Raw genomic sequence first — 12,915 nt, forward strand, 5'->3', positions numbered from 1 at the left:
TAAGGCTAAAATCTAAAATTAACCAACACAAAGAGTTTGTTAAATATCTGAGCACACTTTCAAAGGATGAAAACTCTTGCGATATTGCAGAATTTCGTCTGAATATATTTGAAAATGTAACATTAAATCGTACTTGCTGGTAATAAGAGCTCATCAGCTACTTTTGATGGTAGATTGACATGGATTTTGACTGAAAAATAACTTAGCAATTATGCCACAAAAGACAAAATTTAATAGAGTAGAGCAATTTCCTTTAGGGAAGTAAAAGAATAATCATAAACCAAGTAAACATTAGTTCTTCAGGAAACTCTAAGCTAAAAGATGCATGGTTATGTATGAGAAACCAAGAGGGTTAAGGATCAGATGAGCATCTTTGAGGATAATGCCATCACATGGTATCTCTGGAAGGTCACAGTGACAGTGAGGGGCGTGTTTCAGAGGTCCCCAAGACCACTCCACATTCAGAGATGTGCTAAAAGGATTACTGGGCTCCTGGGGCCCAGAATATACTTGTCCTTGTAATAACAAGATTTATTACAGTGCTTTAGTAAGGATACACAGTAGGATCATAAGGGGGGGGGGGGGGGTGGAATACAGGCAGACACTGGGAGAATCCACGTGCAGGTTCCTTATTCTCTATCTGTCTATCTCCTCCTCCTCCCCTCCCTCCACCCCGGAGGGGTCACCAGAGAGCACTATTCTCCCAGTCACAAAAAGCAGCAACAGATGTGTGATGTTGCTACCTAGGGAAGCTCATTTGAGACTTGGCACCCAAGGTTTATACTGGGGGCTGATCATGCAGACACTCTGCCTATCACATACCAAAATTCCAGGGTCGGCCCTGCCCAGGTAGCTCAGTTGGTTAGCGTGTGGGTTCAATCCCTGTTCATGGCACATACAAGAATCAACCAATAAATGCATAAATAAGTGGAACAACAAATCTCTCTCTCTCTCTCTCTCTCTCTCTCTCTCTCTCTCTCTCTCTCTCTCCCCCCCCTTCCTCTCCCTCTCTCTCTCTCTCTAAAAATCAATAATAATAAAATAATTCCAGTCTCCCCTAATGAAAGCAGGTGTTCAGCATAAACCACACTGTTTGTGCAAATAGTTGGGGTACAGTGACACACCCTTACCTTTAGGGAAAGGTTTCTATCAGAGGACAATTGACCAGTCCCAGTCCCGGATGCCAGCAAGGACCAGCTTTGCAAGCAGACATTTGTGAGGACAGCAGTCACAAGCCTGCTATTTACATTCTTTCCTGCACCAGGAGCAAACCAAAGCAGGGGCCACATCCATGGCTGTACAAATGACCCCAATATAAGAGTAGTGCCCACAGCCAAAGGACATCATAATCCCTCCAGCATCAGTTAAACAGACTCTACCATGAAACAGAAGTTTCTGTCCAAGATAAACTAGAGTGTATTTTAATTAAATTGGCAAGGGGAAGGGGGGACAAAATAAAATAATAGCAACAAGAACAACAAGAAGTGCTCGGGTGTACCAGTAAATATAACCAAGAATGTAATCCACTTTGTCTAGATGCACCCTAATCACAGGAAAACTGGTTTTTCTGTCAACTATGAGTTTGGTCCTACGTTTGTTTCTTTCGTTTGCCTTGTTAAGATCCTAAGGTTGGCATAAAATCCATCCTTAAAGGATTGTTAAAGGAGGTTATCAGAATCCATAGGAGACATAACCTATTAGCAAGCTGTTCAGACATAACCCAGCCTGGGAGAGCGAACTTTGAAGATGAGGGGCTGGAGAACAAGCCTGCGGAAGGGCGTTAGGTGATATCACCAGCCCTCCTTTCGACACCTACTGAGCTCAGAACGGCTTTGAGGCAGGACCCTTATCTGGACTTCGGCCCATGCCAAGGAAAGGCTGATCTCGGTCAAGAGAAATACAAAACTCCCACTCCGCATCCTTAAGGTGATCTGTGACAGAGAGATCAGTGCAGGGACAATTGAAAGAAAAAAATAGCGTGGGTAACCTGTCAGATTGTTGACTAAACAAAACCAGCATGAATCCAGGTGAGCTGAGGAGAGGAATAAGTCTGCTGCAAATAAGCCATCCATAATTACCGTAAGACTAATAGCCAGGTGACACCTCCGCCAGTTCAGAGGCATAAATCAGCAAACGCAGCCGCGAGAGTAGTGGCTGCACACGGAGGCTGCGAGCAGCTGCGAGGGGCGTCGGGAAATGATAAGGGCTTTGAAGGAGAAGTTGCTTTTATAGTTAAGTCCTTGAAAGAGAAGCTCAGGAGATAGACACTTCAACTCTACTCTAGTCCTCAGGATAAGAATTTGTTGATTATAAACTCAACAGAGAGTGTAAGTTCCCCCTCCCCTGACACACATCTCAACAACTGGCAGGAATAAGGAACCTTCACTCCACCATACTGAGAAAAGAACTCAGAAGATGCTACACCAAAAGGAGTGCCCTCCTTCACACTGGGTGTTGCTATTTGAATTACATCTAAAATGGTGAAGAGAAAAGAATGTATGCATCCTGGTCCTAAAGCTGCAAAGGAGTAAGTTGTACAGATTAGCTCCCTGCCTTGACAGAGAGGTGTCCTTCCTCAGCATCTGGGGATGACAACAGGAGCATTCACTTGATTTATACACCGAGCCGCAGAGCCAGGGTCGGGGGGGAAAAGAGCAGCCGTTGGATGGAAAAAATTCTTTACACAAGCTGTTCAGACCCACGCACACCTTCCCTCATAGTACTTGCTGTTCAAATCTGATCAAAATGAAGCAAAACAGAAATCTGTTTCCCAGACTCAATGGGTGGTCCGGCCTGTTTATTCTCTTGAAAAGCAAGGGGGCAGGTCTTTATGACTACAACGCTGAAGGGAGTCTGTGAGTAAAAGGGAGTCTCTAGTGCCCTTAGGAGGCCAGCCAGGGTTATAAGGACAAGCAGAATTCTCACAAAATCAATGGCCCAGCGACAGCTAACACCCAAGGCCCACGCAAAAGGAAAGAAATAACCAATCCATGAATCAGGCTTCTGCCTACACTTCCATTTTCCAAGTTAATTGTGTCTGTAATGGGCTTTGACTTGATTACAGGCCTTTGGTAAATGAAATTATTTCCTTTTTATAAGTATAATAAAACTGCATTAAGTAAGTAAAGATCTGACTGAGCCAATGACTACAGCTGAAGAAATAGATGGGCCAAATAGTTTAGTTAAAGGTCTTCCTTTAATCAACAAATAAAAAGTGTTTTACAATGGTCTTTGAGAGCACTAGATTAAGCAGTACTGGTCTCTACTTATCTGGCAATAGGCAATGTTTATTTATTTATTCCTTAAGAATATACATTGACAAGTAAAATTGTAAGCATTATCATCGTTTACAATTATTAGTTTGAGTTCTTTCTTCCCTCTGATCATACAAAGATAAACCTCAGACAGTATACCCCTACCAAATAGACCATGTGAGACAAAGCCTGTAATTAATATCATGCATTGATATCATTACTATTTCCTCGACTAAACCAGGATTTTCTGAGCACCTACTGTGTGCAAAGCTCTTTGGAGACACCACAGGTAAGATAATTCTGGCCCTCAGTGAGCTGACAATCTAAGAATGAAGTAGTGTAACAACTGGTTCTAACAGATTGGTGACTGGTTAAAAGTCCCAAAGGATCTGCTCCAATGAAATATATTTAAATGAGTTTGATTAATTACAGAATGTAGTAAGTACTTCTAGAGCATTAAGGATCCTTGAAAAGTACTTGGCTTCTTTGGTTCGTTAAGCATTTTCTTTTGTAATATTTATACTAATACTTTCTACTTTTTCTGAAGAAAGAACTTGCTGAGTACAGGTAAATGTTGGCTTAGACCTTACCTGAATTATTCTAAATTCCAGGTTAGTGAGCCAACACTTTACCTAGTAAATTTGCTCATCGTGACTCTTCCCCTCCAGCCTCGGGGAGCCTGGAGCACTGGAACCTCACATCCCAAGGCTTTCGTGGGGGCTCCTGTGCCCCACAATAAAAGGCGAGGGGTCTCCCTGCCTTCGCCTCTTCCTCAGAGACCAAGTTTATGGGCGCTTTAAGTGGTTCCATAGCCTCTGCACTAATTCACCTGCATTTTAATAGAGCAAAAGGCAGCTTGCTTCAAGAATAAATTCTGAAATTTAATTTCAGCTTCTGACATTCATGGTTGAGTGTATCTTCCTTCTCCATGAGAGGCTCCACAAATCACTCCGGTACCCTCTCCTGAGTCAGAGCCGGGAAGACACAGGCTGCCGGGCAGAAGTCGGGTTCGTCCTGGCTGAAGGGCTCAGCCTGCTCTGCGGCACTGGGCAACCCCCGGAGATTCTCCAGCCGGGAAACATCGGCAGGTTTCTGTTTCATGGAGTCAGGCAGGGGCTTCCTTAAAGAACACAAAACTCGGAAATTGCTCTCCCCATGCTCAGCCAAAGCCTCGATTATCCTTTTCAGTGTTTCTAGGATGAGGACAAAATCCCATCTCTTCACATGATTTATTTGGAAATTGTGGGCTATAAACATATTCCATCTTGTGGGATATTCTTACATGATATACAACATGCATTTTTCTCTTTAAGCATATATTAAGTAACCCCCTTCCCCAAGTCCTCACTTGTGAGGTATTTAGACTCTGGTAAACTATATTAGACCATACAGTAACGAAGAAATCTACCAAGAACTCGTTTGGTTCTCGAGTTCCAACCTCCTTCCATTCCCAAGCACTTAAGCTGTTGCAGGAGATGCGTGAGTGAAGCGAAACCTTTCACAAACCCCACTGAGAAGCACTCCCACATGCATCTTGGAAACCTAAATATTCCAGTTCCTCTGGTAACCTCCTGAGAACCAGGTTTTAGGCTCTGATAAGAACATTCCCTTTCTTCCCCAACGTGAAGCCAATGAGCTCTCCCGAGAGAGGGCTGCTGCCATGAAAGTCCAGGGAGGAGGCAGATTTCTCCGAGGAAACGCTGTGGAATACTGTAACAGCGTTGGAACAAAGAAGTCACGAATTAAGAGAATATTTTTACATGGTACCAGGAGTGGGAAGTGGAGATCAAGAATGGAGGTTAAGAGAAAAGAAAGCATGAACTGTGGTTTTAAAGACAGACACACACACACACACACACACACACACACACACACACACACACACACACACACAGTTGAGCCGATTTGGCCCAGACTCTATATTTTTTAAGTGCCATTCCAGGGAAATGATGCCCTGGAGATTGCATTATTTATCTCTTCTGGTTCTGTTGTAAAGGCTGGGCCCACAGGAGCTTTTACCGCTCGCTGCCCCCTTTATGTCTTGTCGGCCTCCCGCCATCTGAGAGCACCTCACCCCTCAACCCTGCTCCTCTTTTGCCCATTCAGTCTGAATAGCCCTCCAGACATGCAACCATTTCAGCGTTTTTTAAAGCAGACCAGGTCTTCCTCCCATTTTCCATCTCGGGCATTTTGACCATCTGAGCTCAGATCCCACCCTCCCCACTAAGGAGAGTCTGACCTTGTGGTTCATAGCATGAGAATATCTTTTCAAGATGAGCTTCTAACCCCTCAACGAGACCCGTAAGAAGCTGTGCTGAATGCCCGAACTATTTCCCACTGTCTGATTTTCTCTCGTCTCAAAGTAGCGATGATGCAGAAAAGGGTTTGATCCCTGTGAAGAGGTTTGCCAACAAAACCCTGTTATCCAGGTGCTCAAAGTGAAGTCCTTAAGACAGATTCTTGGGTAGGTCCAGCCAACTGCCATCACCAGCAAACATCAAGTCTCCAAGCCTCCCTTCAGATGCCTGTGCCTACTGTCCTATCCTTGTGTTCCTTAGCCAAACAACCCACCAGCTTCAATTTTTAAACTAAAATGCCCTACACCACTCATTTCTGGTGGAAGAAATAGTGAATCGATAAGGCCACCTTTATGTTATTCTACAACTCTGCCTGCAGTCTTTTTATTGATTTCAGAGAGAGCAAGGGAGAGGGAGAGGGATAGAAGCATCAATGCTGAGAGAGAATCATGGATTGGCTGCCTCCTGCACGCCCCCTACTGGAGATCCAGCTCGAAACCAGGGCATGTGCCTTGATCGGGAATTGAACCATGACCTCCTGGTTCATGGGTTGACACTGAGCCACACAAGCCAGGCACTGCCTGCAGTCTTGCTCAAAGATAAGATTACCCTGTTCTGATAAAGACCTCCCAATACTTCTTCTTAACTGAACTCCCTCAGTCAGGACCGAAGATAAAATCATATAATGCCTTACTCCCGGCTTGAATTATATGCTCTAATTTTAGCAAAATCTCCAAACTTTGAGAATCCTACATTCTTCAGTGTGTTGTTTGGGTTCAAATTTTTTTTTTTTAATAGAGCAAGACATACACACATAGCCTGGATCGGAAAGCTGTTGACTATAAAGTGGCTCAGACATTTGCTTACAAAGTAACCTTTTACACTTCTATAGAAAGGTGTCTGGTCTTTCAGCCGCACTCTCCAACAGACAGTGACCTGGCCTCACCAGGACCTGGCTTCAGGGCGGAACATACACACTCATAAAGTGCATGGCATGTGTCTAGCACAGTACGCAACTCTCCATTCTTCACATTTCATGGCAGTTTTGACCCCAGCCTTCACAGCAATTTATCTCCACTGAGTTCTGGGCCCTTTTATTTGACCTTCTGGCCTTGAAGTTTCTTAGCACATGTATCTTTCAAGCCCACTAAAGGCCACACTTAAAATCAAATGAGAGCCTTCCCTGTGCGACATTAAAACAGCTTGATCATTTCTGTACAAAATTACTTGCATCTTGGCAGGGCTAAATGGTAAATTCAATTAATAAATCCTGAAATTTAATTTCTACTTCTGACATTCATTGTTAAGTATTCATTTCCTTACCACAGAGAGGTTCCACTTTCCATTTAAGCTCGGGGTATTAGTTCCCACCCTGAGGCTCCCTGCCCTCAGACACACACCGTGCTCTGGAAAACACCCCAGGCGGCATAATCGGAAATCTGCGTGAGTGCATTCCATTCTGCACAAGCAAGCCAGGTCTACACAGCACCAGGTAACGTGCAGCACGTTAGGCATTTAGAAGGGACTGTCATCAGTATAGACTGTCAAAAAGGGGATCAGGCCTCCAAATGTCTGAGCTGCATGGGTTAAGTACTTCTGATCACATTAACCTCGCATCCCTTCCCCTCACACCGCATGGAGCTGAGAGAACACGGGAGTAGGTGTTCCTCTCCTAAAGACAGTAGTTGCATCTCCCAGGGGCCTTACTCTTGGAGATTATTGATTTAGACGTTCTTGAATTTCTAGTACTATTGTTATGTACATCAAGAACTACAGCCGAACCCTGGCCTGGTGGCTCAGCTGATTGGAGCGTCGCCTGTACATCTAAAGGTTGCCAGTTAGATCCCAGTCAGGGTGCCTACGGGGGCGGGGGGGGGGGGGGGGGGCATCCGATCAATCTCTCCTCTCTCTCTCTCTCTCTTCTCCACCCCCTTCCTTTCTCTCTAAAAAAAAGTCAATAAAAACATATCCTCCAGTGAGGATTTAAAAAAGAAACTATAGCCCATGCGCTGAGATAGACACACACCAAACAACGGCCAAGAAGCTGGTTTCAAGCACATGCTTGGACAGGGGTGTACAGCAGAGTACAGCAGGCAAGACATTACTGCATTTTTTTCAGCTTTATTTTTTCCAGAAGACAATTACAGCCAGCAAATTAACTGTGAACTTTGACTATAAATAAGCAAATTGTCAGAGGTGAGGGGAACTATAGGAATTTATGAGATTATTAGAGAAAACCTAAGTGTAAATGGTAGCACGCCCTATCTTTAATTTGAGAATTTTTCAAAATTTGGAAATGATTACTGTGACTGATTCTCAAATGACAGCTGATATCACTGAAACACCTCTTCATTATGAAAAAAAAATCTGCATTTGAAAAAAATTAAACCATTTATGCCTCCTTAAAAGCACCTCAGGATGCCCTCAATATTTTGAGAAAAATCTACTTTTGGAATACACATGTAGCTCAGTCTTTCACTAATTTCACTTGCTGCATGCTTGATACGATTAGCTTTACTTAAAGTCTTTATTCTTACTGCCTAGATAATTTTTATTCAGCTGCTCTAAACATACTAAGCAATCTTGATTCTAACAGTAATAATATATCTTTGTCACTGGTTCTGTTAATTCTAATGATTGGTCCTAGGCTGTTCCTCCCCTTCCTTTAGGAATGGTACCTTCCAGTCTCTCCATGTGCATGAAAAGTGACAAGCATGGGTCCCCATATTTCTACTTATTGGGCCACCCTAAAGACACGGTTTGTAAAATCTGCATGAATATTATCTTTCTCTAATGAGCTTTGGTTTTGTATATGTTTTTAACGGATGTATAATGCTCTCTTTCATAGTAGCTTGTCTAATTACTGCTAGTGCTCTGAAAATATTTATAGCTAAGACCATATGAGTGATAGGGTTGGTGGGTTCATGAATGGCCCAGCAGGAGGGAAGGGCCGGGAGAGTAGAGCAGAAGCAGCGCTAGCCGAGTTCTGCCCCACACACTTTGGCAAAGGAGTGATAAGAGGCCAAAGGACCCAGGACACTAAATCTACTTAGCACAGTTGTAGAAGATTCTACCCCACCCAAGACGTGACATGGTAGCTGGGCCTGGAGTGAAAAATCCTCCATGAGCTCCAGTGCAAGTTAATAAACATTTCCTCTCAGCCCTAGTTTAGACAGCAATAACTCAGGCCACCCTTTTTGCACCAGACAGAAAGAGAGCCACAGTCGCCAGACATTCCTGCCCCAGAACTCTGAACTCCACTGGGTATCCCGGTATTCCCAGTCTGCTTTGTGGCAATTATCCACACAGGACTGCATCTCACACTGTCCCTCCTCCATACTCAGTGCTACACCAAATTTAAGGCAAGGAGTGTTGCGGGGGGGGGGGGGGGGGGGGGGGGGGAAGAAACAGTGTAACTTCTTTGAAAGTAGTCATAATTTTGTGCCTGAACAGTATTCATCACTATTTCAAAATGAACATTCTCAAGTGTTGGCTATATTTTAGCCTAAAATTTATTAAAAATTCTCAAGGAAAAAAGAAATGTATCCTATATGTACATAAAGCAGAATATAATAGATAGCCTTGCAAATATGGTCTAAGCAACTTTTCATCCCTCAAATACATCCTTAGAGCAGACCATGTTTCCACTGTCAGATCCTGCAAGTGGGCATGTGATTCTGGCACCATCTAATAGGACTGGGATTTTTAAATGTCAGCCTGACTTTTTAACAGAAACTGATACTCATGCTCAATCCCCATGGTTTGCCATAGAAGCTTGAATCAGACTGACACATTCTTCAGTTCTAGTTTAATTCTACCCCATTCACACGGGCACGGCCGAGGTTGAGCACCTCTCCACCAAAGGCTTTCAGATGGCTCTGAATGTTTCTGAAGTATATTTTCCAATTGTTAATGACCCTGCGTATTGCCATCCAGGTCTGGTTTAAAATTAATATAAGAGGCAATATTATTCACTAAGTGATTTAAGTGGTCTAACTGCTAAACACTTCCTCATCAAATAGTTTTATGTTGATATAAATATCTATACATACACACATGTACCATTGCAACCATTGTTCAAAGATGCCTACAAAAAAATAGGAACTTTAAATGTGTCATTTCTCTAAAGTGTCTGTCTCTCAAGGATAAGTTATTAATAAGAGGAAACCTAAATTAGGAAATAAAGGAGAAAGCTGCCAAGTACTAGAGAAGGAATAAAGCCATGGTGTGATCATTGGGAAATCTAGTCCAGTGATCATGGTTCCGGCATATGCTTGCCCTATAATTTACCTTAACTGGTCTGTAATTCATGGAGGTGAGGGGACCTGAATCAACCAATTCATTAGAGTCACTAGCTTAAACAAAAAAGAAGAAGAAGGGAAGGGTTCTTTGTGGTCTTGGTTCAGTTCCATAAACATCTATCAGGCACCTTGCTGGGTTCTAGGAGTATAAAGACGCATAAGAGAGTCTCTGCCGATAGGTAGTCACAAACAAGTAGGGGTTACAGAGAAAATCAGGCAATGAAACAAGTGTGAATAGTATTGGCAAAGGAGTGATAAGAGGCCAAAGGACCCAGGACACTAAATCTACTTAGCGGAGTTGTAGAAGATTCTACCCCACCCAAGAGGTGACATGGTAGCTGGACCTTTCATGACAAGTAGAATGTAACCAGTGCGGGCAGGAGGTAAGGCAGCTGTCGCACAGGCTAAATGGGAGAGGGGGAGGGACGAAATGAGAGAACATTGAAGTGGGGCTCTATGAAAAAGGGCCTTCTATGCCAAGCCAAGGAATTCGAATTTTACATAATCAGACGCCAGCAAAAATAGTTTAAGTGGGAGGATAAAAATATTTGGAAATACATATCGATAGTATTTAAGATGGATTTTATTAGAAACTGGAGGCAGTTATGTTATTGTAAAAGTTGAGGAAACTGATGTGAGGAACAAAATTAGAGAAGTGGTGGTGGAAATAGCATGTGGAAATGGTTTTGGAGATGTTTCAGACATTTCACTGATGGAAGTGACAAAACTTGATGAATAATGAATATGCAGAAAAGAATCAGAGGAGACCTGTGACCCAGGACCAGGTGGAAGATGATACCATACAGGTGAAGGAGCAAGTTTAGGAGAGAAAAATGGGATCATTTTGGGACTTGAGAACCCTTAAGTGAAGCAGCCACACACAGGGCACTTGGATAAGGTGCTCAAGGGCTGGAGCCAGGGGGTTCTGGAAAGAACAGCTAGAGCCATGAGTGGGACGAGGTCTCCTAGAGAGACCCATTATGTACAGAGAGAGGCAAGTCCATGGGACATGCTGACACATGAGTAACAAGTAAGAGAAATTGGAGCCCTAACCAGTTTGGCTCAGTGGATAGAGTGTTGGCTTGCAGACTGAAGGGTCCCAGGTTCGATTCCAGGCAAGGGCATATGCCCGGGATGTGGGCTCTATCCCCAGTGGGGGGGGGGGGGGGTGCAGGAGCAGCCGATCAATGATTCTCTCTCACCATTGACATTTCTATCTCTCTCTCCCTCTACCTTCCTCTCTGAAATCAATAAAAATATTTTTTTAAAAAAAAGAGAGAGAAATTGGGGAAGATCAGGGGAGGGCAATCCTAGAGGCAAAAGAGAAATGGAAGAGAAGACTGATATGGAAGTCAGAGAGTAGGCTTCAGAGAGGCTACAAGGAGAATGACCCATTTTCTGGAGAAAAAGTGGTTGCTCTGCACTGAAATGAGCTGGGGAGGGATTAGGAAAGCTGAGAGTGGAGGGGAAGGGACAGGGCCACATGGGCCTGGTGTTGCACAATGCCTAGAGCATAGCACTCAATAATGGTACTATTGTGAAGATTATTGGTGGGAAGTGGCCTTCGCCTGCTACTCTCCACAGATCTCCCCATAAGCCGTCCCCACATGCCGCCCCCCATTGTGGGCCACACTGAGAATCCACCCAGTGACACCTCCAGTACCTAGAACTCCCACTTAAATACAGTCATGTGGTAAGGCCTGGCTTTCCTATTGCTTTTTCAGAAGACAGGGTGCAAAGAAGAATGACAATATTTCCACCCTAAAGGAATCCTGTATGTAGGAAATGTTGAAGAAAAACAGTATGCTCATTGTTTACAAAAAAAAAAAAATACTCTTCCCTGCTCCCTGGCCAATCTTCCCTGCTCGCTGATGCCAGAGCAATTGATTGTCCTAAAGGACTGCCTTTTACACACATAAATAAAAACGATGAAGCTTAAATGAGCACCCAAATCTATCTCTGATTGGGCCCCATACAAATCAATCTTATCTCTTATCTCCCACAATATCCTATTACCTATCAATGCTCCAGCCAGTTGGAACACTTGCCATTGCCCTATATTCTCAACTTCACCTTGGACACATGCTGATCCCTTGGCTTGGAAAACCCTTTTCCCAAATCATGTCCACCTACAAGAACCAGATCAAAGGCTGCCTCCTCCAAGTCCACCAATCCGAAGTAACCTCTCAGTTCTCTGAAGTCACTGGCCTTTATACCTCTCTCCTGTGCCTTCTCACTCTCTATTTTGCAACCTAGTTATCAACGTCCACATACTTCCTCCCTTTTAGGAGTTTAAATACTGGTTATTACCCTGGGTTCTAATATAATGCTTTGCAGAGAGAGTGAATAAGTGAATCGATGAATGAATGAAGTCTTGCAGTATCTCAAGGTCATCATTCTGACAGCAAATTTCCACTGACTCTCTCAACCTAACCCAGAATTAAGCTTTCTGGTTGTTGTTTTAAATAAATTTCTCCCTGTCTGCTTTTTTCTCATCATATATCTCTTTCTGTCAAGAGTTAAGTGGAAGAAACTGGCTATGTTCCAAAATGTTCCAAGTAATTGTGTCTGGTTAATCAAACTTTTATTGTTTCTATAAAGTGTTTTCACTCAAATTGTCATATGACCTATGTTGCCAGCACAAATTGTAGTTTAACATGCTAGTGTTGCATCTTTGCCACAGAAATGCCATATATAAGTGTCCTGGAGACTTCAGCCTACCAAGAACTGTGAAATGAGCTGACATTAGGACTGTCTGAGTGGTATTGTGTGCCTGCCTTGCTGTGTGGAAAGGGCCATCACACCATGAGAAACTCTCCAAGCTGCCTTCTAGCCTCCTGTCTATACCAAGTTCTACCAAATTTACATATTATATGATTATAGGTCAGCCATTGTTCGATGCTTTGGGGACTACAGAAAAAGAAGAAAAAAAAAAGTGTCATTGTCCCTCCTCTCAAGGAGCTCTCAATCTCACTAAATAGATGAAAATACTCACTTGGAACAAATACAAGACAGTACAAACCTGAAAATGAGGGAGTTTGAGACAAGAGAGGATTAACAACC

General features: G+C 43.4%; 1 protein-coding gene across 2 annotated transcripts in view; it reads left to right on the top strand.

Moving 5' to 3' along the window:
* MAGI2 (membrane associated guanylate kinase, WW and PDZ domain containing 2) overlaps positions 1-12,915 on the top strand; it is a gene marked incomplete at both ends in the record, with an annotated part of 1,165,889 nt that overhangs the window by 1,111,657 nt on the left and 41,317 nt on the right. Inside the window, one exon of one of the 2 annotated variants that reach the window (XM_079785523.1) lies at positions 8,221-8,309. The exons of the other annotated variant lie outside the window; for it this stretch is intronic. Within the exon in view, the coding sequence (XP_079641649.1) occupies positions 8,221-8,309 (89 nt within the window). The remainder of the gene's footprint in view (positions 1-8,220; positions 8,310-12,915) is intronic. 2 annotated transcript variants of the gene reach the window in all.

The sequence above is a fragment of the Cnephaeus nilssonii genome (genome assembly GCF_951640355.1).
Source record: "Cnephaeus nilssonii genome assembly, chromosome: 12".
Classification (NCBI taxonomy): domain Eukaryota; kingdom Metazoa; phylum Chordata; class Mammalia; order Chiroptera; family Vespertilionidae; genus Cnephaeus; species Cnephaeus nilssonii.